Below are 24,764 nucleotides of genomic sequence, written 5' to 3' on the forward strand. Positions count from 1 at the left end.
ACAATACAGTTAGTCCTGCGAATCGGATCAATAAAGCACACGTCCTCAAAGATAGGCCTGGATGGGCTTTTGGCCTAAAGTTCTGGTGGATGCTAGTCATCTATTAGTGCTGCTGTTTTGATTTGTGACATAAAATAATGACTGTATCGACAGGTAGGAACGCAACAGGTTGGCATGTGAGTTAAATCACATAGAGAAGACAATTAAAACAGTGGGTCAAATGCATTTACATCTGAGCACCTCTGTCGGCAGAGGAAGAGCTGTCCATGTGAGGAGCCTGGTGGGGAACTAGCCGAAGGGCCATACTTCAGAGCAGTCAGTCTCTGCCGGATATGGCCTGCCTGGGCACCACCCAACCTGAGATGCTCACACCTGCCTCCCTTGTGCCGGCCATCCCCACTTGTCCACCCCCCCCCCACACACACACACACACACACATCATATGGCAATGCAGAAAGAGAATTTTCAGTGTATTTCTTTTATTTATAAACCTAGAATCTCACGCCAGCCAACAGGGCCAGAGACAAACTCCCTGAAGTATGGTGATAACCGATGAAGCCTCCATTGTAATGATAGGACCAGGAACAGACACAGGTGACACAGGTGGGCACAGACAGCCCCCGCCTGCCCGCGGTGACTCCTCCATCTGTCCTCATGCCTATTCACTGGTGCCTTCGCACATCTGTTCTTTAGAGTCATCACTTAGACCCTCCATCACACTCCCCCAGAATGACCACTTGTGTCCCTCTCTTCACACCTGAGCTTCCCAGGCTCAGGCCCCCCACTAACCCCTGACCCCTGCTTGTCAATGTTTACTCCTCCTGCTTCTCCTCCTCTTCTTCCTCATCGTCGTCGTCCTCCTCCTCTTCCTCCTCCTCCTCCCTCTACACTGGTACAACAGCCCAGCTGGTCTCTTCACATCTACTACATTAAAATGAAAATACATTGAGTGGTTTTTCTTCAGAATAATTTGTAATTCCTCAAAAACGATATAAAAATGTAAAGCAAACATGTGTCCATAATATTCTGCTGATGGCCACTCACCATGTTACATTTGATGGCACACGTTCAGATACGTGAGAATATGATAATTCCAATAGGCATCCTTTTCATAAGTCTACTACCAAGTATAACATCTCTTCTTCCAAATACTCAGTCCCAAAGCAAGTCTCAACAGATACAAGAAAATTGAAATAACTCCATGTATGTAATCAGACCACTATGGATTAAAGCTGGACTCCAACAACAACAGAAAGCCTTCAAACTCAGAAAAACTAAACAATTCTCTACTCAATGACCACTGGGTCAAGGAAGAAAAAAAGAATTCAATGAAAATGAATACACAACATACCCAAACTTATGAAACACAGGAGAGAATGCTAAGAGGAAAGTTCACAGCACTATGTACCTTCATAAAAAAATTAGTGAGATTCATATTAGCAACTTAACAGCATACCTGAGAGCTATAGAGAAAAAAGAAGCAAACATACCTAAGAGGAATAGACAGCAGGAAATAGTCAACCCCAGGGCTGAAATCAATAAACTAGAAACAGAGAAAACAATACAAAGAGTCAGAGAAGCCAAGAGCTGGTTCTTTGAGAAAAATCAACAAGATAGACAGACCCTTAGCTAAACTAACTAAATTATCAAATTAACAAAATCAAAAATGAAAAGGGAGACATAACAGATATTGATGAAATCCAAAGAATCATTAGGTCTTACTTGAAAAACCTGTACTCCACAAATTGGAAAATCTAAACAAAATGAACAATTTTCTTGATAGAAACCACTTACTAAAGTTAAATCAAGGTCAAGGTTAAACAATTTAACAGTTTAAATAGACCTATAAACCCTAGGGGAATATAAGCAATCATTAAAAATTTACCAACAAACAAACAAACAAACAAAAAGGCTCAGAGCCAGATGGTTTTAGTGTAGAATTCTGCCAGACTTTCAAAACAGAGCTAATAACAATAGTCCTCAAATTATTCCACAAAATAGAAACAGAAGGAATATGGCCAAATTCATTTTATGAGGCCACAGTCACTCTGATACTAAAACCACACAAAGACTCAACAAAGAAAGATAATTGCAGACCAATTTCCTTTATGAACTTCCATGCAAAAATACTCAATGAAATACTTGCAAACTGAATACAAGAACCTATGAAAAACAACATCCACCATGATCAAGCAGGCTTCATCCCAGAGATGCGGGGATAGTTCAAAAATTCATCAAATATTAATTTGAAAATCCATCAAATGTAATCCACCATACAAACAAACAGAAAAAAAACCCACAAAATCTTCTCATTAGATGCTGAAAAAACCTTTGACAAAACCCAACACCCCTTCACAGTAAGTCTTAGAGAGACCAGGGATACAAAGCACATACCTAAACCCAATAAAGGCAACATACAGCAAACCAACAGCCTAAGTCAAATTAAATGGAGAGAAACTTAAAGCAATTCCACTAAAATCAAGACCAGGACCAGGCTGTCCACTCTCTCCACGTCCACTCAACACAGTACTTGAAGGTTTAGCTAAAGTAGTAGGACGACTAACAGGGGTCAAGGCAAAACAAACCAGAAAGGAAGAACTCAAAGCACCGCTATTCACAGATACAGTACACGTGAGTGACTTCAAAAATTCTACCAGAGAGCCCCAGAAGGCAGATAAACACCTTCAGCAAAGTGCTGGATACAAAATTACTCAAAACATGGAACCAGTGCTCCTCCTTAATATAAGCAATAAACAGGCTAAGAAAGAAATTAAGTAAACAGCACCCTTCACAATAGCTACAAATATAAAATATCTTGGTGTAACTCTAACCAACAAGTGAAAGACCTGTGTGATAAGAACTTCATGTCTTTGAAGAAAGAAACTGAAGATGTCAGAAGATGGAAAGATCTCCTATGCTCATGGATTAGTAGAATTAACATAGTCAAAATGGCCATCTTACCAAAAAGCAATCTACAGATTCAATGCAATTCCCATAAAAATTCCAACACAATTCTTTACACATCTCGAAGGGGCAATTTTCAGCTTCATATGAAAAAAAAAAAATCCAGGATAGCTAAAGCAATTCTGTACAATAAAAGAACTATAGACACTTGATTTTTGACAAAGAAGCCAAAACTATACAATGGAAAAAAGAAAGCCTCTTCAACAAATGTTGATAGTTTGACTGGATGTCTGAATGTGCAAGAATGCAAATAGATCCTTAGCCATCACACTGCACAAAACTCAAGTCCAAGTAGATAAAAGACCTCAACATAAAACCTGATACACTAAATCCGATAGAAGAGAAAATGTGTAATAGCCCTGAACTCACTGGCACTGGAGACATCTTCCTGAATAGAACACCAATAGGGCTGGTGAAATGGCTCAATGGTTAAGAGTACTGACTGCTCTTCCGGAGGTCATGAGTTCAAATCCCAGCAACCACATGGTGGCTCACAACCATCCATAATGAGAAACAAAACAAAACAAAACAAAACACCTATGGGCCAGAGTGAGCAGAGCTAGAACAACAGGGAGAAGGGAAGGGGAGAAAGAAAAGAAAGAAAAAAAAAAGAAAAGAAATGTTCAACATCCTTAGTCACTAGGGAAATGCAGAATGGATAAGATCAAAAGCGCAAGTGACAGCACATGCTGGCGATAATGTGGAGCAATAGAACACTCCTCCATTGCTGGTGGGAGTGCAAACTAGTACAGCTGATTTCAACTCTGAAAACAAATTTGGTGGTTTCTAAAAAAAAAAAAAAAAGGGAATAGCTCTATCTCAAGTCCCAGCTATTCTACTGAGCATATGCCCAAAAGATGTTCCGCCAAACCACCAGGACACTTGTTCAACTACGGTCACAGAAGCTTTATTGGTATTAGCCAGAAACTGGAAACAACACAGATGTCCCTCAACTGAGAATGGAAATGTGGTATGTTTACACGATGGAATATTACTCAGCTATTAAAAACAATGACGTCATGAAATTTAATGGATAGAACTAGAAAAGCTCATTAAGTGAGAAAAGGAGACCCTGGAAGACAAACATGGTATGTTCTCTCTTATAAGTGGATATTAGTCATAAACTACAGAATAACCATGCCACAATCCACAGACCCAAAGAAGCTAAATAACAAGGAAGGCGGAAGGGGGAATTCTCGAATCTCACTCAGAAGGGAAAAACAGAATAGGCATTGGGAGTGGAAAGAAGGAACTGGGAGGAGGAGAGGGTAGGAAAGAGGTCAGGAGGGATCGAGTGTGGGGAGGACAGAAGGAGAGGGAACCAGAATCTGGTGGTGCTGGTGGTGGTGCTGCTGCTGCTGGTAGGGAATCTCTGGGATTTTCCCAGAAACCTAAGATGATGGAAACTCCCCTGAATCTGTGGGGTGACTCTAGGTAAGACTCCTAGCAACAGGTGACATTGAACCTGAAACTGTCATTTCCTGTAGCCAGGCAAGACTTCCAATAGAGGGATGGGGACACAAACCCAGTCACAAAGCCTTTGTCCCCAAATTTGTCCTGCCTACAAGATGTGCAGAAAATTGATGGAATGGCCGACCAGTTTCTGGCCCAACTTGAGACCCAGATAAGCCAGCAAGACCCTGAGTTTTTTGTCACATTCAATTAACTAGGAATATACTGACCTGATTATGCTGTAAGATCCCTATGGACATTAACATACAATCTGAGAAACCATTCCTTGCTCTGCAGTACTGACTATAAAGAAATCTACAGCTGATATATCCCCATGCCCACCCACAGCTACCAGTTCTGTAGCATGTAAGACTCATCAGAGCCCCATGGCTTGATATACTAGACCAGATGTAGGAAGCACGTCTGCATACTCCTGGGACAAGAGCAAGCCAGGGGCAGTAGTGAGGTCGCCAACAGAAGGGAACAGCTACCACCTGTTACTGGGAGGACTAGTCTGACCTCAGGATACCCTTCCCCCATTCTGAAGTGAAGGCCAGCGGCTTCCGGCCCCAGACCTACCTGCTTGTCTCATAAGCTCTCCTCCAAGACCCCTGAAAACCAAAGGAAAAAGATAGTTAAACTCTTTTACACATGAAACGCCCCACTAAAGTGCCTGAAAAATGAGCTACATTTTTGGAAAAACCCAAAATTTTTGTGAAAAGATCATCCTCTGGCAGACTCCTTCTGTCCTTTGAGCTTCCATAGGACTCTTGGTCATCACCGATATATCACGCAGAACCCATCCCAAATGCTGCTTAACACACTCTACAACAATGCCAAGATGGGCGTCACACGGTCCAAGGCCGTAGTACCCTCATGTTCATCATCACCCTGCCTACCAGGAGCTGCCCAACCAATGCAGTGGCAGGAGCTGGGAAGTGCCCAAAGGAGAAAACAGCACTGGTGTGGAGACACTCTGGTTTCTAGGCCAAACAGCAACAAGATCTGCCTTAAACAATTAGGAAGCCAGAAAAAAATGTGTGATGCACAGCAGACTAGAAGGAAGTGTAGCATAGAGCTTCTAGTATATCCGGGCATGGCTATAGAAACTTCCATGGGCAGAAGATGTAGGGGAAGCCAAGTGGAGTCCTGATTTCCTGTCAAGACAGGCTTGAAAGAAAGGGATGCTGAGTAGGTGAAGACATAAAGGCCAGAGCCTACAGCACAGGTGTAGTGAAAATCAGGGATTATGGTTTGTTTAAAAACACAGAAATAAGAAAGTGTTTTAGTTTTAATCCCAGGTGTGGCAAAATGAGACTGCTTTGAACTGACCCCAGCAGCTGACCGTGATTTCCCTCATGCTCTAGCAGAAGCACGGTTTTGCCAGCTGCAGATTGTTTTTGCAATTATGTGGTATTTGCAATTGTGGGAATTTTTCGGAATATATAAAGGCTACAGATCCAATAGGTGGGGGTCGGTGGCTACAGTTTGTTAGTAGTTCCGTTCAAAGAAGAAACAAAAGGAAAAATTAGATTCAGGGCTCTCTCCCTCTTCCCTTCCCTCTAGCCTTCTTTCTCTCCTATCTAGTGATAGAGGGTGAAACTAGGGAGATAAAGGGTGGGAAAAAGAAGAACCCACAATGTAGCAAAGACCAGCTATAAGCAAAGAAGAAAGAAATTGGATTCATAGATCTCTCTTCACCTCTTTCCTTCTCTCCTATCTAGTGATAGGGGGTATGGTGGTTTGAATATGCTTGGCCCAGAGAATGGCACAATGGCACTATTAGGAAGTGTGGCCTTATTGGAGGAAGTGTGTCACTGTGGGTGTGGGCTTTAAGACTCTCATCCTAGCTGCATGGAAGCAAGTCTTCTCCAACAAGATATTGAACTCCTCCTGCACCACAGCTGCCTGGACGCTGCCATGCTTCTGCCTTGATGATACTGGACTGAACCTCTGAACCTATAAGCCAGCCCCAATTAAAAGCTGTCCTTATAAGAGTTGCCTTGGTCATGGTGTCTGTTCACAGCAGTAAAACCCTAACTAAAACGGAGTAAACCCTGGGGGAATAGAAGGTAGGAAAAAGAACCTGCAAAGTAGCCAGGACAAGCTACACACAGGCATAAAGAACAGGTGAGGACCTGTGTGTAGGCTCTGATGCTGAGCTGCATGTGCTAGGAAGAACTCCTGCCTAGATGGAGACACAAGAAAGAAGACGGCAGGGCACCTCTCAGATCTACTTAGGCTGGGAACCATCTCCACCAGTCTGGAAGGAAGGGCCTTGGCAGGATCCTCAGAGTGACTGTGAATCAGAAGCAGGCTAACACTGCTTTGGATGAGAGTTAACAACAGAGAAATTCACACATGAGGTCAATGATGCTCATATTAATTAACTGCTCATATTGTCTAAAAGAATGGAAAGAAATGTAAAGCAGAAGGATGAGAAAAGGGGGGGTGGGGAGACACAAAGACCAAGAGACATTTTTAAGAACTTGAATATGTAAAAGAAAAATTATGCCAAACATAATTAACAGAAGATTAGAAAGAATAGAAGAAACATGGTAACTCAGAGCAGCAGAAAGCGAGCTGAGCTGGGGAGGTGCCGGCTGCAGAGACCAAGGGGGTGGTGCCGAGGTGAAGAACACCAGGTTGTTCTACCTACCTCATGGGGGTACTTACACGCTGTGCCTCTGAAAACGCTTGCCAAATAGTACACAATTGAAGTTGATGAGTTTTATCAGATGTCAACCATTCAAAAAGAGGTTATGTAATCTATAGGATAGCTAGCAGAATAGAAAACCCCCACATTTGCTTTCCAACGCTGAGGTGAGATGGTGATGAGGGCTGGAGTCGTCCCTAAGCCTCCCTAATCCTGCTAGTATACCAGCCTGACCCAGTGTCACCAAGAAGTACACTATGACCACCAAAGACAGCAGCAACCCCTGTGTCTTCACCCTCAAAAGGTGCCTATCCTCCTATTTGGGGACTGAGGTGGCACTTCTCTGACACCTTGTAGCTTACAAGCTCTCCAAATAAAATCACACTGTTCTTCCAAATTCTATACTATTAAAAGTCTCCTCTGTAGCTTTAGGCAATCACGGTAAGAATTAAATAGAAAAACATTTTTTTTTTTTAAGATATGAGAGTTTTGCCTGCATGTATTTCTGGGTGTCATTTGCATACCCGGTGCCCATGGAGGCCAGAAAAGAGCATTAAAACTCCAGAACTGAAATTAACACATGGTTGTGAGTTGTCATGTGGGTGCTGGGAATCAAACCTAGGTCCTCTAGAAAAGCAGCCAGTGCTCTTAATTCCTGACCCATCTTTACAGTCCCCCAAATAATTTTAGTAAGTTTTCTGCAAGTTCTTTACTCAAACCTAGGTGGTTCCAGGAGGTGGTTATGGCAAAAGCAAGAAATAAAAATATTTCAAAGTCCTCACAGAGAGAAGTGGTTAAGATGGTGAGGCTTACGTGGCAGTTCTGACAAGCCCAGAGGCCCAGACTGGGATATCAGCCCCACAAGAGCTCCAGGGCACTCCAATACTCAGCCCCGCACCACAAAAAGAAACAACACAGCAAGAAATGAAAGAGAGGGAAGAGGAAATGGGGAAATCCTGTGTCTAACAGGACTCAGATACAAACTACAGCACTCTTACTGCTTCAGGAGTGAAAAGGTGGGTATTTTCAAGAAACTGAATGAGGGCTGGATGTGTTGGCATATGCCTTTAACCCAGTGCTCAGAGGTAGATCTAGGGAACAGAAAAACAAAGATGAATTAAAAAAAAAAAAAGAAGAAGAAGAAAAAGAGTAAAATCTCAAGGCTGGAAAAATGGATCAGCAGTTCAGAACACTGGCTACTTTTCCAGAGGATGCAGGTTCAATTCCCATTGCCCCTGCAACAGCTAACAACCAAGTGCAGGATATCAGACACCTTCTGGCTTCCACGGGTATCACATACATGTTGTCTATAGACATACAGTCAGGAAAAACCAGCGATATACATAAGATCAAAATAAGTATTTTTAAAAGACCAGAATGAGACATGGTAATACCCAAACTAAAATAAAGCAAGAGAGCAAAATAATATATACAATAAGACGGATGAATCTCAAAAGCACTGGGAGAAAGAACCAGACCTAAAGGCTTTACATACTATCCTTCCTTCATGGAATCTGAAAAAAGGAAGACTGCAGAGACAGAGAGCACTCAAAGGTTCTGGGCCTGAGAGCCAACAGCCACCAGGAGCAGTGGGCAACACCTGCTCACCAGGCAGGACACAACGGTCTTCAGTCACGGAACTGCAAAGGACACACTGAAATGTGGCGTGCTGTGACCTGTGACTGTAGCTTCCTTTTAAAAAGCCTAAAGGCACCAAAGAGTTGCAACCACAATTCCCTTGAGTACTGGGCTGGGTGACAGCGCATGCCTACAAAGTAAGAGTGAGGACAGATGAAGGTCAGCTATTGGCTACTTACAAGGATGACCAGGGATAACAAATAAAGGTTCCTTTCATCAAATCTGACAACCTAAATTCCTGGAACCCACAAGATTGAAGGAAAGAACCAACTCCTACAAGTTGTCCTCTGACCTCCACTAGTACACATGGCATGTGTTTTACACACACACACACACACACACAGATGTAATTTAAGTGCTTCAGTGAAGCAACTATTCCAGACAACACACAAGATGTCCTCACTCTGTAGACTTACCTATAGAGATGATGATCATAAAGCTAAAATTAAAGAAGCAGAAATCAGTTATTTGAGTTAAAGAATTTGTGATGTATATAGTGATGACTGTCAACACAACAATGACGGCAGGGTGACAGAGCTGAGCTTTTGACTGTCAGAAAATCAATCGGGAAGGGCCAAGGACGAAGGCCCCCACCTCACTGTGCCTGGCCTTGCTTGGGTTCTTCAGGTGCCTTGTTTCTAAAGAAAAACTAAGGCACACAGACAGGAAGGAAGAGGGTGGCCCCTTTCATCCTGGCCCACGGACAGCCTCTCAAGCATAAAACTAACCCTGCCAAATGGCTCTAGGGTTTCTGTCTTCAGACTCAGAAGTAATTCAGTTTGTTGTGTGTTTGACCCTTGCTGGGTATAATTTAGTTTCTTATTGTGCATACATCTGATACTTGCTAAGTAGTCACACAACTACTGTCAGTTCACAAACCCCTTCGTACACATCTGTAATTCTCACAAAAATAAAAGCAGCAGCCGTGTCACCATCCATGTTCCTCAGAAGCAGGAGATCCTAGCACAGAGGACAGATGGCCTCCATTCCCTCAGTCACTGCGTGGGGCTGTGATCCCTGACACCCTCACTTCAAGCCCTGGATGAGAACGCCAGGTACCACTCGGAAGCAAGAAATACAAAACTAATCAAATGGCCTCACCATAGTAGTTATTATCTGAGACAAACAGCTCGTTATTATAAAAAGAGGAAAATTGTATCTACAGGAAACAATTTAATTGCTTAGGAAATAAATTACTTTTTCTTTTATGTCATACAAGGCTTTGAGAATCTCAAACTCCCAGAAAAAAAATATACATGTTTTCTTCCTATTCCCCAAAATGTGCAAAATTCAGTATTAAATTTCAGGATAGTGGAGATTAGAATCACAGGCTCAAAGGCCTTTGTTTTATGGGTACTTAACACTCCAGAAGGACTGCCTGGTCCAAACAGAGGGGGCCTGTCCATCCCCCAGCTGGGAACCCCGGTTAAGGCCCACAGTGAGACACCAACACAGCCCTGAGACCCACCCCGCAATCCCACCCAACAAAATGGATTCTGGCCCCAGCGAACAAATATATCCCAGTGAGCAATTCCAGATTAAACCCTCCCAAGAGTCAAGCTGGTGGGAAGAGCCATGGGGCCATCGTGTCCTGGTCAACACAACATGCTCAGAGAAGCAGATCCTGTCCAGGTGGAGGAGGTTCAGATGGGCCACACAAACCTGCTGGTGGATCTGCTTCAGGCTTTGCCCCGCCTTCTCATCCAGATAGTCTGTGACGAGCCTGCAGGTGAGACACAGCACTGAGTTCGGAAGGATTAAACTGGAGCCCAGGTTCACAGTAAAGAAAACATTAGCTCTGAAAGATCAGCTTCTGATTCATGCTCTCACAGCCCCTGAAGATGTGCCACTTCAGCCTTATGCAAAGCTGCGTTGGGGGCTGGCCAGATGGCTTGTTGACACTTGCTGCAGAGACTGACAGCCTGAGTTCAATCTCTGGGGCCCACAAGGTAGAGTTGACTCCCCTTAAGCTATCCTCTGACTTCACATGTACATCATAGCAAATTCATGCCCACGCGCTTCTGTCTATTTCTGCTTTCCTCAGATAGATAGATAGATAGATAGATAGATAGATAGATAGATAGATAGATAGATAGACAGACAGACAGACGGGCAGACAGACGGGCAGACAGAGAGACAGGCAGACAGACAGACAGATAACATTTCAACACTTTTTTTTGTTGTTTCGCCAACATGTACATGTATGTGTACCACACACAGGACTGACATCTGTGGAGTCCAGAAGAAGGTACTAGAGTCCCTAGAACTGGAGTTACAAGTTTATGAGCCACCAAGAGTGTGTCGGGAACTAAACCTGGGTCTTCTGCACTGTTCTTTACCACTGAGCCATGTCTCCAGCCCCTAAATACGATTTGAAATATAAACAAATAACAAGATGGAGAGTAACCAGGGAAGGTAAGACACACAATGTCAATCTTTGGCCTCCACAAACACACACACACACACACACACACAGGTATGCATGCATGCATGCACGCACGCACACACACTATACACATGCACACACAGACATCTGTGTTGGTTACAGAAGGTGGGCATCTGAGTGCTACACCTTTATGTGCCTACAGTCAGTTTGCGGAGGACACAGCCTTATTTATGGTCAAGACAGAAGTGCCTTTACTGAACATTATTATGCTCCTGCTGACACTGTGGAAGAGGTAAATCCCCTACAGGGTTACATGGATTCCCACTGGTGTTTTCTGTTGTCCTCAGAAAGGCTGCTGCTCGTCAACCCAGCACTTAGGTCCACCAGGCAGAGCTACATGGTAACTAGCTCCAATTCCCTGAGAGATCTAGTCTTCTAAGTGAGAGGCAGAACCACTGAGGCCCAATGCCCTGGAGGTCTGAAATCTCCTGCGTACTGCCTGACACCACATACCGACCCAACAATTTGGGAATGGGTCTCAAATGTACCACATCCTCACAATGCACTGCTGAGGAACGTCATGGCCCGTGTGTCTTTTGCCACAACAAGGAGAGCAAGGCCATCGACACCAGGTGCCCACTGCACCTGTATAGACTGTGAGCTGTGCTCTGGGGCCAGGGGACAACCAAGGGTCCTTGGGACTAACTGCAGGTAGGAATGAAGTCCTTGTGCCTGCCCATCTGCGGTCAATTTGACCTAATCACCTAACACACCCATAAAGGACGTATGTACAAGGTTCAAGCTCGAAGGGAAGGGAAGGTCACAGACTCGAAGGCACTAAGACCTCACTTTTGAGGAGTCGGCTGCACGGTGACATAAGAAAACCGCACAGCTCTTGGAATGCACCGTTGTGCATAGTCTTGACCTTTTACGTTATAGTTATATTACAGAGTGGGGGGGGCGGTGCCGGGAGAGGGGAGATGCTCAAGGAAAACCTCCGAACTTACCCTTTCCTTCTTTTTCTTTTTTTTTGGGGGGGGGGGGCGGGGTTTCCCCCCCAGATAGGGGATCCCTGGCTTTCATGGAACTCAGAGATCTGCCTGCCTCTGCCTTCAAGGTGCCACTACCACCTAGCTCAAACTTACCCTTTCAAGTAGTTTACATTACTCAAGTGACAAATTGGGGGCTTAGGAGAAGCCTCATCAAGAAAATACCTTACCACACAAGCCAACCAACCTGAGTTCAGATCCCCAGTCCCAGGGAAAAGCCAGACACAGTAGTGCATTTGTATGTGTAATCCGCTGTGCATGTATAATCCCAGGGAGACGGGAGGTGTAGACCAGAGAATCACCGGAAGCTCACAGACACTGTCTCAAACAAGGTGGAACATGAGGACGCAGCCCAAGGTCTCCTCTGACCTCCACACATGTTCTCTGGCACGTGAGTGCATGCGCGCTCCCATATTCACACACAGTGACAAATGACAAGTGCCACCTTTGAACAGTTGCTCTTGTCATGTGAGTCATAGCTTTGGGATGTTGAGGAAAAACCAGATAGCTGAGGAAGCACAGAAACCTTAAGACTACCAACCACTGACCACCTCAGCGTAAAATGGAGCCATAAATATGCAAACGCGCAACCATCAGAGCAGGCACGCTCTTCCCAAACCCAAACACCACAGACTACTCCCTGGCTTCACAAATGGCGTCTCCTACCTGTTACTCTGTGCGGCCAGCTTGTACAGGGCATAGGTGACCTCTGCACAGGCAAGGATGGCACCATGTCTCGTGTGCAGATCTGGACTCTGTGTCATCACCAGGAGTGCTGGGAGTACTGTGGCAGTCGGGTTGAGAGACACACACAGAGCAACACATTACTGACAAGTATTTCCTCTGGGCGTTGATGCTATCAGGGTCACCACCACTGCTTCTGGTGGGCAGGCCCCTTCTGAGCAACCCAGCAATGTGGTAGGACACAGCAGAGACAGCTAGGCATATACATCAGTACACACATATACACAGCATAAACATCAGTATACACATCCAAGCACCGATGCCCGGTGAGAGACAACTGAGAAAGAGCTCATGTCTGCAGGGTTTCCTGTCTGCACCTCTACCTGCTAGGTGGTGGCAGCGCTCTACCTGAGGAGAGCAGGTAGCGCAAAGGCCACACATCCATGAAAGGTGACAGGCACTTCCATTCGTTACTCCTTCCCAACAAGAGCAGAAAACCTCAGCCTCTGGCACTTAGGGCGGAGAAAGCAGAATAGCTCCAAATTCAAGTACAAGCCAATCTAGAAGCCCCGACAACTCAAATCAGCCCTGGAGCTTGCCATCACTCCTAACCTGCACAGTGCAAGCCATAGATTCCTTGTTCTTTGGATGGTGCCTGTGCCTGATGTCACCCAAAGCTGCCGCTGGATAAACACTGCATTTGTCTTCATGTTCTACCCTGACTTAGCCCACAGCTTACGCTTCAGCAGCAGACAGGACCTCATCGCCAACCACTGTGAGGACAGTCCACTTCTGCGGTGTATGGATGTGGGGAGGGGCACACACGTGCACACATATGAGTGCTGCAGGCGGCAGTGTGCAAACCTACCGTGAGTGGCCACGTACTCAGGGACATGTGGAGTCAGGTTGTGCAGCGCCTTTGCAGACAGTTCTCGGATGGCCCTGAGAAGTGACAGCAGCTGTTAGGAATGGCAGATTTGCATGCTCACACACACACCGACATTATTCACACAGCCTTAAGATGGAAACACCCAAGGGTCTATCAGGAGATGAACAGATAGGTAAAATAAAATACATAGAGATAATGGAATATTGTTCAACTAACAAGAAAAAGAATTCTGACACTTGCTATAACAAAAATGATGTCTTAAGAGTCAGCAGGTCAAAAATTGTTCACGTTTCTTGTGTAAGGCTCTAAGTTAAGGATAGTTTCTATATTTTTAAGGGTTATATAAAGAAAAGTGGCCGGGTGGCGGTGGCTCACGCCTTTAATGCCAGCACTTGGGAGGCAGAGGTAGGCAGATTTCTGAATTCGAGGCTGGCCTGGTCTACAGAGTGAGTTCCAGGATAGCCAGAGCTATATGAGACAGAGACCTAAGGCATTAACTATCTGTCTCTTTAAAGAAAAAGCTGAGGGCTAGAGAGATGACTCAACAGTTAAGAGCATGGTCTACTTTTCCAGAGGTCCTGAGTTCAATGCCCAGCAACCACATGATGGCTCACAACTATCTGAAATGGGATCTGATGCCCTCTTCTGGTGTGTCTGAAGACAGCTACAGTGTACTCACATACATAAAATAAATAATTCTAAGAAAAGAAAGTGGAAACAAAGAAAAAGAAAGAAAAAGCTGATAGCCCATGCACACATTTCAATATCATGTTATACTTGAAGAAAACATAAAAGAGAACATGAAGAAAACATGAAACAAACATCTATGAAACAAAGAGAACCATTTCATAATAACAAATAAATCAGAAAGATGTGTGTGAGTAACATGGAGGCTCGGGCCAGAGGATCTTTACCCCAGAGAGCCCCACGCTACACAAACATGGCGGCAGTTAAAAAATACTTTGAAGGCTTTAGTTCTTTGGAAGCTGAAACATACTCCCCAGTGGACTACAAAGAAAGCACTCTGACACTGGGAATTATGGAAGGGACACCATGATTATACTGCTAATTCCCTTGGCATCCGCTGTACCTTGGCTGACCAGGCCTGCCTGAAAGTGGTGGCAAAACACTGAAACAGTGCTTACTTCTGAGTTACACACTTGCCTTTCCTCTTTAAAGACACACTTAACTACCTGTGAAACGCCAAGATAGCCCCAAAGCGTCCACTGTAACTATGAAAACTACCACTAAAGTCTGCTCAGCAGTTAAGTACATCTAAGATACCTAGGGGGCACCAAGCAGAGAAGAATCAGTTTGCAGGCCGGCCGGCCAGCTGGTGAAGACCAGGCTACTCCAGCTGGACTGAAGCTGTAGCTTACCTAGTACATGTGACAAGGTATTCAGAAATAATTACATCTCAGACTTGCCTGACCAACAGCTGCAGTAATGAGACAGACAGACCTTTAACAGCATGCTACATAGAAACTGGAAGTTTCTCTACTTCTCAGCAACAATTATTTTAAAACAGTTTATCTATAATGTGAACTGCACTCATGAACTTTCTAAAGCTCGACTGAACTCCTCCCATTGAGGGAGAGTCACACAGAGAAAAACCTACCCATCCCAGTGGTTGATCTTCATGGAGACCAGGTGGTCAATCATTGGCTTGGTGTATTCCTGGAAGCCAGCAATAAACACGCTGAAAGACACAATATTAGGAGCCGCAGCAAAGGGGAGATGTGAGCACATACAATGATGCACACGTACAAAGCTCTCTTAAGACATTACTTATGTATTACTTAAAGCTTTAAAAAATAAAGGAGAACTTGGAGGAGCCAGCCCCTTCATATATTGCTCTTAAGAATAAAAATTAATAATTATGGTAAAAACCATTTTGGCCATTCCTACCAAAGTAAAAGCTATCTACCAGATGATCCAAACATTGCCTACATCCGCAACTACTCAAAACAGGAGAGCATCGTCAAGAAACCGTGTATACAGCTCAGCAGCGTACCCAGACTGTGACTGGAAACAGCACTCCGTGCACATGCAGCCAATGAGAGAAAGAGAGGCAGGCTGCTTAGCCATTCAGCCATGGGCACACAACAGCACAAAATAATGGACTTCTGTTTGAAGCCGGGGTCTTACTATGTACCACTGGATGGCCTAAACCTTGCTATAGAGCTTATGCTGGTCTCAAGCTCAGAGATCAGCCTGCCTCTCAAGTGCAGTGATTGAAAGCATGCATCAACAAACCTGGCTTGCCATCATTGTTGTTGTTGTTGTTGTTGTTGTTGTTTTTAAGATTTTTATTCTATTTGATTTGTTTTTTGTTTTTTTTTAACTTTTTAAAGAATTTCATACAACTCCTATCCACTCTCCAACTTCTTTACAACGTCATGGCCTCTTCAATCATTAGAACATACAACATGCTGAGTTCATTTAATATGTTTAATATGGTTAAGGCTGACCACTTGGAACTAGATAACCTACTAGGGGCCTTGTTCCTGGAGAAGACTTGTTCTTCTTCTGTTGGCAGTCATTAATCGCCTATAGCTCTTCATCTAGAGATGGGGCCTTGTGACATTTTCCTCATCTACATTGGCGTGTGAACTCAGGGTGTCACGGCGCAGATATCGTTTACATGATCATATTGTTAAACCTTCACAGGTAGAGTTCCCAGTCATATAGAAGACACTATCCCACAGAAGATATTCTAGTCCTCTGGCTCTTACAATGCTTCTACCTTCTCTCCCATGATGTTCCCTGAGCCTTGGGTGTAGGAGTTCTGTTGCAGGTCTACTGAGGATAGGTACCAAAGGTTAGTTGTTCTCTGAATTTTTACCAGTTGTGGATTTTGGGGACGGACTACTCTGTGGCAAAAAGAAGTTTCTTTGATTTAGGGTGAGAACTATATTTACCTATTGGTATACCCTTATATGGGTATACGGATGGGTATTTAGAAAGCAGTTGGAAATTATACTGCTTCAAAAAAAAATGGCAATTGTAGGCTCTCCTCTAGAGATCATGACCTCATCATCCACAAGTAGTTGGCTAGGTTTACAGTACCAGGCATGGATAACAGTACCTCCTATTGAGAAGCTCTTAAGCCCAATTAGACTGTTGTTCATTACACCCAAGATAGAAGTGCCACTATGGTAGCTCTGGACATATTTTGCTGTGCTATCATTGTTGTGGTTCCTAGGCTTTTCAGCCAAAGAGAACTATTCATTGCTTTTCTCCCTTGGCAGCTTACATAGCACCCTCAGGTTCTGTGAAAGCGAGTCCTCAGGGAGAATTATTCTAAGTTAGTTCCAGCTCAATTCCTCCAAGTCTTACGTGTGCTGTCTCTTCAGCAACAGGATCTTAGAAGGTAAACAAGGGCAGCAGCAATGACCCATTCGATTTTTTTTTGGGGGGGGGGTGTCTCTCGGAACTTGCCTGACCAATAACTTATGAGGAGGTTTCCCATGCCTGGCACCGGGGTCTTTGTTAAATAATAATGTGGTTTGAATAAGAAATGCCCCTCATCATCTCGGGCATTTGAACACTTAGTCCCCAGGTAGTAGTGCTGTTGGGAAGGTTTGCGTGGGTGCGGCCTTGTTGGAGGAAGTATATCATTGGGAGTAGCTTCACCTACTATTAGTCCACTACGTTCCTTTTTCTTGGTCGAGATGTGAACTCCAGCCACCATGCCTGAGGCTTGCTGCCATGGTGAGGTCTTATTTCTCTGGACCCGAAAACCCAAATAACGACTTTCGTCTGTAAGTTCTCTGGAGCATAGTGTTTTATCAAAGCAACAGAAATTTAACTGATATAGTCTATGGCTCTTGGGAGCAGCATTACAAATAAGTAGTATAACTTCATGTAAATTACTTGATTATATATCACATATACTTATGTATTTATTAGTAAACATAAAATGTTTCCCCATGGATTCTTTTTAAATCATCCTTAAGTGTCATTTATACCTTCCTTTTCTGTATATTGTCGTCCCTAGCCCCTCATCAGGTAAAGCACTCCCCACATTTTCCCTATGTTCCCTGTGACTGAATATGCCCCTCCCCTTCTACAGTACCCCCCACCACCATGGTACCTTCTCGTTTCTTAGGTAACTCTAGATCATATGCTCACATCTAAAGACTACAAGGGAGGATCCGCAAATAAGAGAAAACAGACTTTCAGGGACTTGATTACCTCACTTGGTATAATATCTTCTAGTTCTATCCATTTGCCTTCGAATTTCATGGTTCCATTTTTCTTTAGAGATAAAGAGAATCCCATTGTGTGTGTATACAACCCTTCCATCAGCTATTCATCAGCTGAAAGATTGTTTCCATGCCCTAGCAACTGTGGATGGGGTGGCAATGAACACACCTGAGCAACTCCCTGCGGAGTGGGAGTGGAAGCCTTTAGGTATATCCTAAAGGGCAGGTTGGCTGAGTCACATGGTAGATCTTTTAGCTTGAGAACTCTCCACATCAATTTTCTGAGTAGCTGCACCACTATGCAATCCCACCAAAGGGAATGAGGGTCCCCCCTCTCCCTATATCCTTGTCAGCACTTGCTGTCTTCCAGCTGTTTCCCTGATCTGAGTCATTACCACTGGGGTAAAATGAGACAAAGTACTTGTAATTGACATTTCCATAACTGCTAAAGATTAGCAAACACTTTTCACATTTCTATTTCACGTTTCTATCGAGATATTTCTTAGCTATTTTATTTCTTCTTTTGAAAACCGTGTACAAACCCCAGGGCCCATTTTAAAAATTGGATTGTTTTCTTGACTGGTTTTTTAGCTATTTTTCATACTGTTGCCAGTATCTAATTCCTTCACTTTGTCTTCAGCATCCTCTCTTCCACACCGTCCACTCTACTTGTATGGCTTACCCCTGGGTTTTCTGATTGAGTGACTGAGCTTTCAGAGTCATCTTCATTTCAGCTTGAGTGCTCTTCAATATTTCTATCTCTTTACTGAACTCAGGGTTAGGGTTAGGTCCCCATCCTGAATTGTCTTCATTTCCGTCTGCCACATGTGTGTGCTTTCTTGGTCATCACTCGGCAGTTCTTCTCTGAGATAAAATGGGCTGTGTGCACACATTTTCATGTGTCTCAAAACCTTTGATGAAGTTTGCGACTATTATTTTAAATCCTGTGTCCTTGGGTTCATCTTGGTAATGATCATTTCTATAGAACTGGTGGAGCTTGGTGTGTAGACCAGAGCAACAGAGATGACTTCAATTCAGAAATGATTGAGAAATAAGCAAAAAGGCCTGCAACTGGGACAAACTGGATCTGCTTGATTGACCCTATCTATGCCTAGGGAGTGTGAGGGTGACACACCACATAGGTAGACCAGCATACAGACTATGTGACTGAGGCTATCTATGGGCCTTGGGGAAGGAATGACACAGGCAAGCAGGGTTTCAGGGACTTACCAAACTGGGCCAGCACACAAGATATGCACCAAGCTAGGTTTGTGGGTGGGGAAGGTACAAGCCAGCTAAGGTCCAAGGAACTCACCAGACTGGATCAGAACACAGGATGTCTGACTGAGCCTAGGCCTAGAGGTTATGTATAGTGTGAGTACGCTAAGGGCAGGTAGACTCTAGGTAGACTGGTCTGATTGATGCACGGGATCTGTTTTAGTTACTTTTATATTCATCCATATGTGTGTGTGGCCTGTGTTGGCATATACCACGTGTGTCTGGGTACTTGAGAAGCCCAGAAAGGGGTGCTGGACCTCTTGTAGCTAAAGTTACAGGTAGCTGTGAGCCTTCTGACAGAGGTACTGAGAACCAAACTCAGATCTTCTGCAACAATAGCAATAGGAACCACTGAGTCCTCTCTCCAGCCCTCTGAACATCTTGACACAACATTAAAATGAATGAATCGCTAAATAATCCTGCTAAGGGGAAAAGAGTGGACAAAATGAAAAGCAATCTATAATAAAAACGGAATTTGTTTGGTAACAAGTAACACTAGCAACCCTGACAGCTTACCCACCTGACCGTTTAAGTATCCTCCTTGCTGGACTCAGCAAGCTTTAACTTATATGCATGTAATATGTTAATTACACATTAGTAAGACGATTAGAAGTGATATACAGGAAAGAAAAGGCACAGTTGGCAAAGAGATTGTACTAAAAGAATATAAGGAAAAGAAAACTCAGGTAAAAACTGGCCTAATTTGCCTAGGAGCATCACCAAAAGGAAATAAAAGAGCAATAGGCACATAGAAGTATGTGTCCAATGTGGCCATCAGCAAAGATGGATGTTCTGAATAGTAAGGTGCTCAAAGGCTGACGGCTGCCAATCTCAGGAAGGTATGGAGAAGCCAAAACCACACATTCACAGGTTCATGCGAAGTTAAATCTCCTCTTAGTCTTTACATAAGAGAATTAAAATATGCATCCACATAAAGACTTCTAAATACGTGTTTGCAAGAGCTTTGTTTATCATAAGCTGATCAGCAGGCGCCGTGGCAAATAGCGCCTACAAGAGGGAACCACTATGTCCAGTGAAAGAATCTTCAGATTCCCAACGGGTACACGGCAGAGGGCCATAGGTTTCACTTCGCCCTTTCCTGTGAATCTACGGCTTTGCACATTACAATATATCAAGATACATATGCCGAACACATTCAGTCTACCGTATGCCTTTAATACTCAAAAGTGAGCCCTATAACCTACAGTGATAGGTCAGCCGCAGCCGCAGTGTCACAACTAATGTTTCCCCAGGGACCTTCTGCCACTTTTGAATCTGCTCAATATAGCAGACCAAGCAGGTTCACAAAAACCATGTCCTCTACGACAGCCTGGAACTGCCCCGAGTGAGGACAGTTACGAGCCCAGAAATCCAACACAGACACAACAGAGGGTCCAGTGTCTCTGAGGACGCACCAGGTCTACCCTTCCTCACACCCCCCATTCATCCTCTGCCCTTCACAGCTTAGTGCCCCAATACCACCTCCACTGGACTAACTACCAAATCAGTTTCTGTTCACCAGAACCCAATGCTGAACAAGCACACTGCATTTGGGAACTGTCTTATGTCCAATTTCTATTGCTCTGACAAATGCCATGTCCAAAGCAACTTGGGGAAGAAAGGGTTTATTTGGCTTACGCTTACACATCATTGAAGGAAGGTAGAAACAGGGACTCAAACAGGGCAAAAGCTGATGCAGAAGCCATGGAGGGGTGCTGCTTACTGGCATGCTTCTCATGGCTTGATCAGTCTCCTTTCTTATAGAGCCCAGTACCACCAGCCCATGGATGGCATCGCATACAGTAGACTAGGCCCTCCCTCATCAACCACTAATTAAGAAAATGCCTTACAGACTTGCCTATAGCCAAATCTGTATGGAGGCATTTTCTTAACCATGGATCCCTCATCTCAGATGACTTTAGCTTCTACCATGCTGATATAAAACTGTTAATCACAGGGACCTCAGGACAAGCTATATTCACCTCCCTGCTGGCTGAGGCCCCACACCTTGCTCTCAGCCACGGCCTTCTAGAAATCTTGCATCTGCTATTATCCTTGTGAATCCTGCCCTCCAAGATTCAGGCTGAGAGAGAAATACCAGTTAGAGAGGTGAGACCCTGGCCAGAGGCTCTGTGGTACTAGGATGTGTAAAGCCTGCTACTGGACTGTCCTCGTTCTTCTATTCAGATCTGGGAGTCACAAAGGAACAATGTACTGGAAAACCCTGCACACTAGAGCTAGGTCATGTTCCCTCGTGTACTTCTACAGAATAGACATAATAAGCCAAACTACCAACTTTTCCTACCTAAGAATCTCTGAGAGAAGGGTATAGACACTCATATACAACTGTCACACACTAAAATCAGAGAACATAGACTATGTGGACACAGGCAGGAAGTGCTGGACCGAGGGGCAACGGCACACAGGCAAGGGCAAGTTTGGTCACTTTCTTCCTGGAAAAGAGGTTGGTCACCTTTTGGTTTTGTTTTTAGTTGTTATTATTCCCTTGATCAGTCTTTTTTTAAGTCTATCAAGGCTGGTTATAGAGAAGTGTAAATTCTGCACGGTGGGCACAGCAGAGCTGTCAGAAATCTAACCCTAGGGTTTACAATGATCAGAAATGCTTTAAAAATGTACTTGCCATGTTTCCCCTAATACAAGGCAAATAAATTACTTCATGAAACATCATACCCTTTTCACATTGGTGTTAGAGTGTGAAACTGCTCCCTAGTACTTAAATTATACAAGCAAAAATAATTGGATGTGATTTCTGAAAACAGTAGTTAAGGGTTAAATATTTATTTCTTGACCTAAATTCTCAAATACCTCTATTACTCATCTGAGAAACAATCAGATAATTTCAACTTGGAACACATTTTTTATTAAAACAAACAACAACAACGAAAATCAGTCACAGTCACTTCCGAATCCAAAATGTCATTTTGAAAGATCAATACATATGTGGCACTGGTGCAAAAGCTGTCACCCAGAAGGACATGCACAGCTGGGCTTGTGGCTATTCCCTGTGTGGTTCCAAGGCAGAAGAGTACCGAGCCAGGAGGACAAGGAAAAGATTAATGACCAGAGAACCAGGCCCTGGCTAGCACAGCAACTGCCCATCTTCTACGGCGTGTACCATGGTGAATGAACTTGATACAAGAACGGTTTCAGAAGCTGTTCTCAGTTCAAGTCCCTTTCTACAACGTAAGTTATATGTAGACCACGTGATAATGAAGAAGGAAATATTGAAGGTGATGTTTGACAGCCAAGTCAAAGAGACTGTTATTACAGTCAGATTACATGCATTAAAACTCACCTTATGATCAGGAAACAGTTAGATATGTTACCAACTGCAAAATAGTCTGCTGTAGTCAAAATATCAATTCCATGAGGGAAAGTACCCTGAAAAAGTAAAAGTAGAGAAAAAAACTGAAAGGTGAGAAACAGCCTCTGAGGTGACAACAGGCAGCTGAAGCCAAGCCATGTGAGGCCTCATGGGAGGCCTGCCTCGTGTGTCAGTCCACATGTGTCAGTGTTCATCCACTGCTCGGCCAGGTGCTGTGCTCAGGACAACTCCTTCTTCAAACCTGTTTCAGCTCAAATGCTACAAAAGTGACACTGGATCTCAACAGTGCTCACGTGGTTACTCTTGGTGCTGGGCCTCCCTGTGCGCTCGCGAGGACAATGGCACAGCCCTCCAGAGCCTCTGGGAGCAGGAAGGCCAATGGACGGTAGGCAAGCGCCTGCTTGGCTCTGAAACCTGGACTAGGCCTACATCTCACCAGGCTGCCGTGTGGATGGATGAGGCTCAGGGCTAATAGCCCAGCCTCTGAGAGCACCGCTGAAGCAGCCATCGGCCCCCAAACTGAAAAACCAGAAGCAGGTCCCATCCTCATCCACCAAGAATACTCCTTGTGGAGGCCCTGCCCTAAAACTGTCACATGATTGGTAATACCTAATATTATCACTTGTGGTGAAAAATATTACAATCTAGAAACCATATAAATAACTTTCTTAACAAATGTAAATATGCAGAAAGCTTTATAATTATTGGCCCAGAGGTGGCTCCATCCCGATAGGAGATGAGCCTATCTGTGCACAAAGCTAGAACAAGTCTAACAAGTAAAAGTCAAGAGAAGCACCAGGCACACACCACCCGCACCTACCTGGCACATCCTCTACTAGAGACACATCAGTACTCACAATATTCTTGACCCAACAAACCATTGGCAGGTTCTCTCACCTAGAGCACATCCATCTTGGCCTAGACCTCTCTAAGCCCACCATCCATCACAAGCGTCTACTCTGCACAGCACTATAGTGCAGGGCTAGCCTTCTACCTTCCTTGCTCGTGGCAGTAACAAGTGCCCAAGCCACCAGCTATCAAGAAACCTGTGGTGGTTTGAATAGGAATGGTGGCAGACAGGCTCACATGTTTGAAGGCTTGATCATAGGGAGTGGCACTATTAAGTGGTATGGCCTTGTGGGAGTAGGTGTGGCTTTGTTAGAGGAAGTGCATCACTAGGGGTTGAGCTTTGAGATCTCAGAAGCTCAAGCCAGATCTAGTGGCTCAGTCTCTTGCTGCTGCCTGTGGATCCAGACACAGAGAAGTCTCAATGATCTCTCCAACACCATGCTTCCGGCCACGACAGAAATGGACTAAACCTCTAAACTGTAAGCCAGCCCCAGTGAAATGTTTTACTTTGTAAGAGTTGCCATGGATATGGTATCTCTTCATGGCAATAAAACCCTAACTAAGATAAAGCCCTAAATTAATCATTCCTAGCTGTTTTCTCTCATGGACTATTCCTCCCAGTCCAGAGTCATCTTGGTAGCTGCCACCTTGTTCAGAACCTAACCCAGTGGTTCTCAACCTTCCTAAAGCTTTGAACCTTAATACAGTTCCACATGTTGTAGTGATCCCCAGTCATAAAATTACTTTCATTGCTACTTCATAACTGTAGTTTTGATATTGTTATGAATCATAATGTAAATACCTGTTTTCTGACAGTCTTAGGCAACCTCTGTGTAAGGAGTCATTAGGCCACCCACAAAGGGGTAGCCACCCACAGATGAAGAACCAATGCCCTAGACCCTCTCTAGCCTCCGGCTAGACCTACTTTATACCCCAATGTGCCAGAATCTTAGACATGAATGAATTTAAACCCTATTTTCAAGGCCTGCAATGAGTACCAAGAGTCAAGGACACAGTTTAAGCAACCCCAAGCACAGCTATAGAGCAGCTGTGGGGTCTGGGTTTCTGGAAGGTGAGGCCAGAACTTATTACAAAGGAACCAGCCTCCAAATCACAAGCTAGGGAAGGGCCAGGACCTACAAGATCCGGGGACTCACTCACCTCCTACAAGCCACCTGGTGCCTGACACATGGACAGCCCACCACAAGACACCATAAGATGTGAGGCAAGATCCTAACCTGCCTAAAACCCTCGCGCATGGTGTCTCCTGAAAGGCATGTGGGAATCAATGTTCCCAGGTCACATTATGGTGAGCCTTGGATCAGAACTGCCATGTTTATCGGCTTGCTCTGAGGTAAGCTTCAT

General features: G+C 44.3%; 1 protein-coding gene across 1 annotated transcript in view; it reads right to left on the minus strand.

The window, feature by feature from the left end:
- The window catches only part of Tbcd (tubulin folding cofactor D), a 155,739-nt gene that overhangs the window by 29,568 nt on the left and 101,407 nt on the right, over window positions 1–24,764 (minus strand). The window contains 7 exon segments of the mRNA XM_052196288.1: window positions 4,996–5,027; window positions 9,127–9,149; window positions 10,373–10,433; window positions 12,812–12,929; window positions 13,698–13,771; window positions 15,337–15,417; window positions 22,521–22,606. Coding sequence (XP_052052248.1) covers window positions 4,996–5,027; window positions 9,127–9,149; window positions 10,373–10,433; window positions 12,812–12,929; window positions 13,698–13,771; window positions 15,337–15,417; window positions 22,521–22,606 — 475 coding nt within the window.

Source organism: Apodemus sylvaticus, chromosome 10 (genome assembly GCF_947179515.1).
Source record: "Apodemus sylvaticus chromosome 10, mApoSyl1.1, whole genome shotgun sequence".
Classification (NCBI taxonomy): domain Eukaryota; kingdom Metazoa; phylum Chordata; class Mammalia; order Rodentia; family Muridae; genus Apodemus; species Apodemus sylvaticus.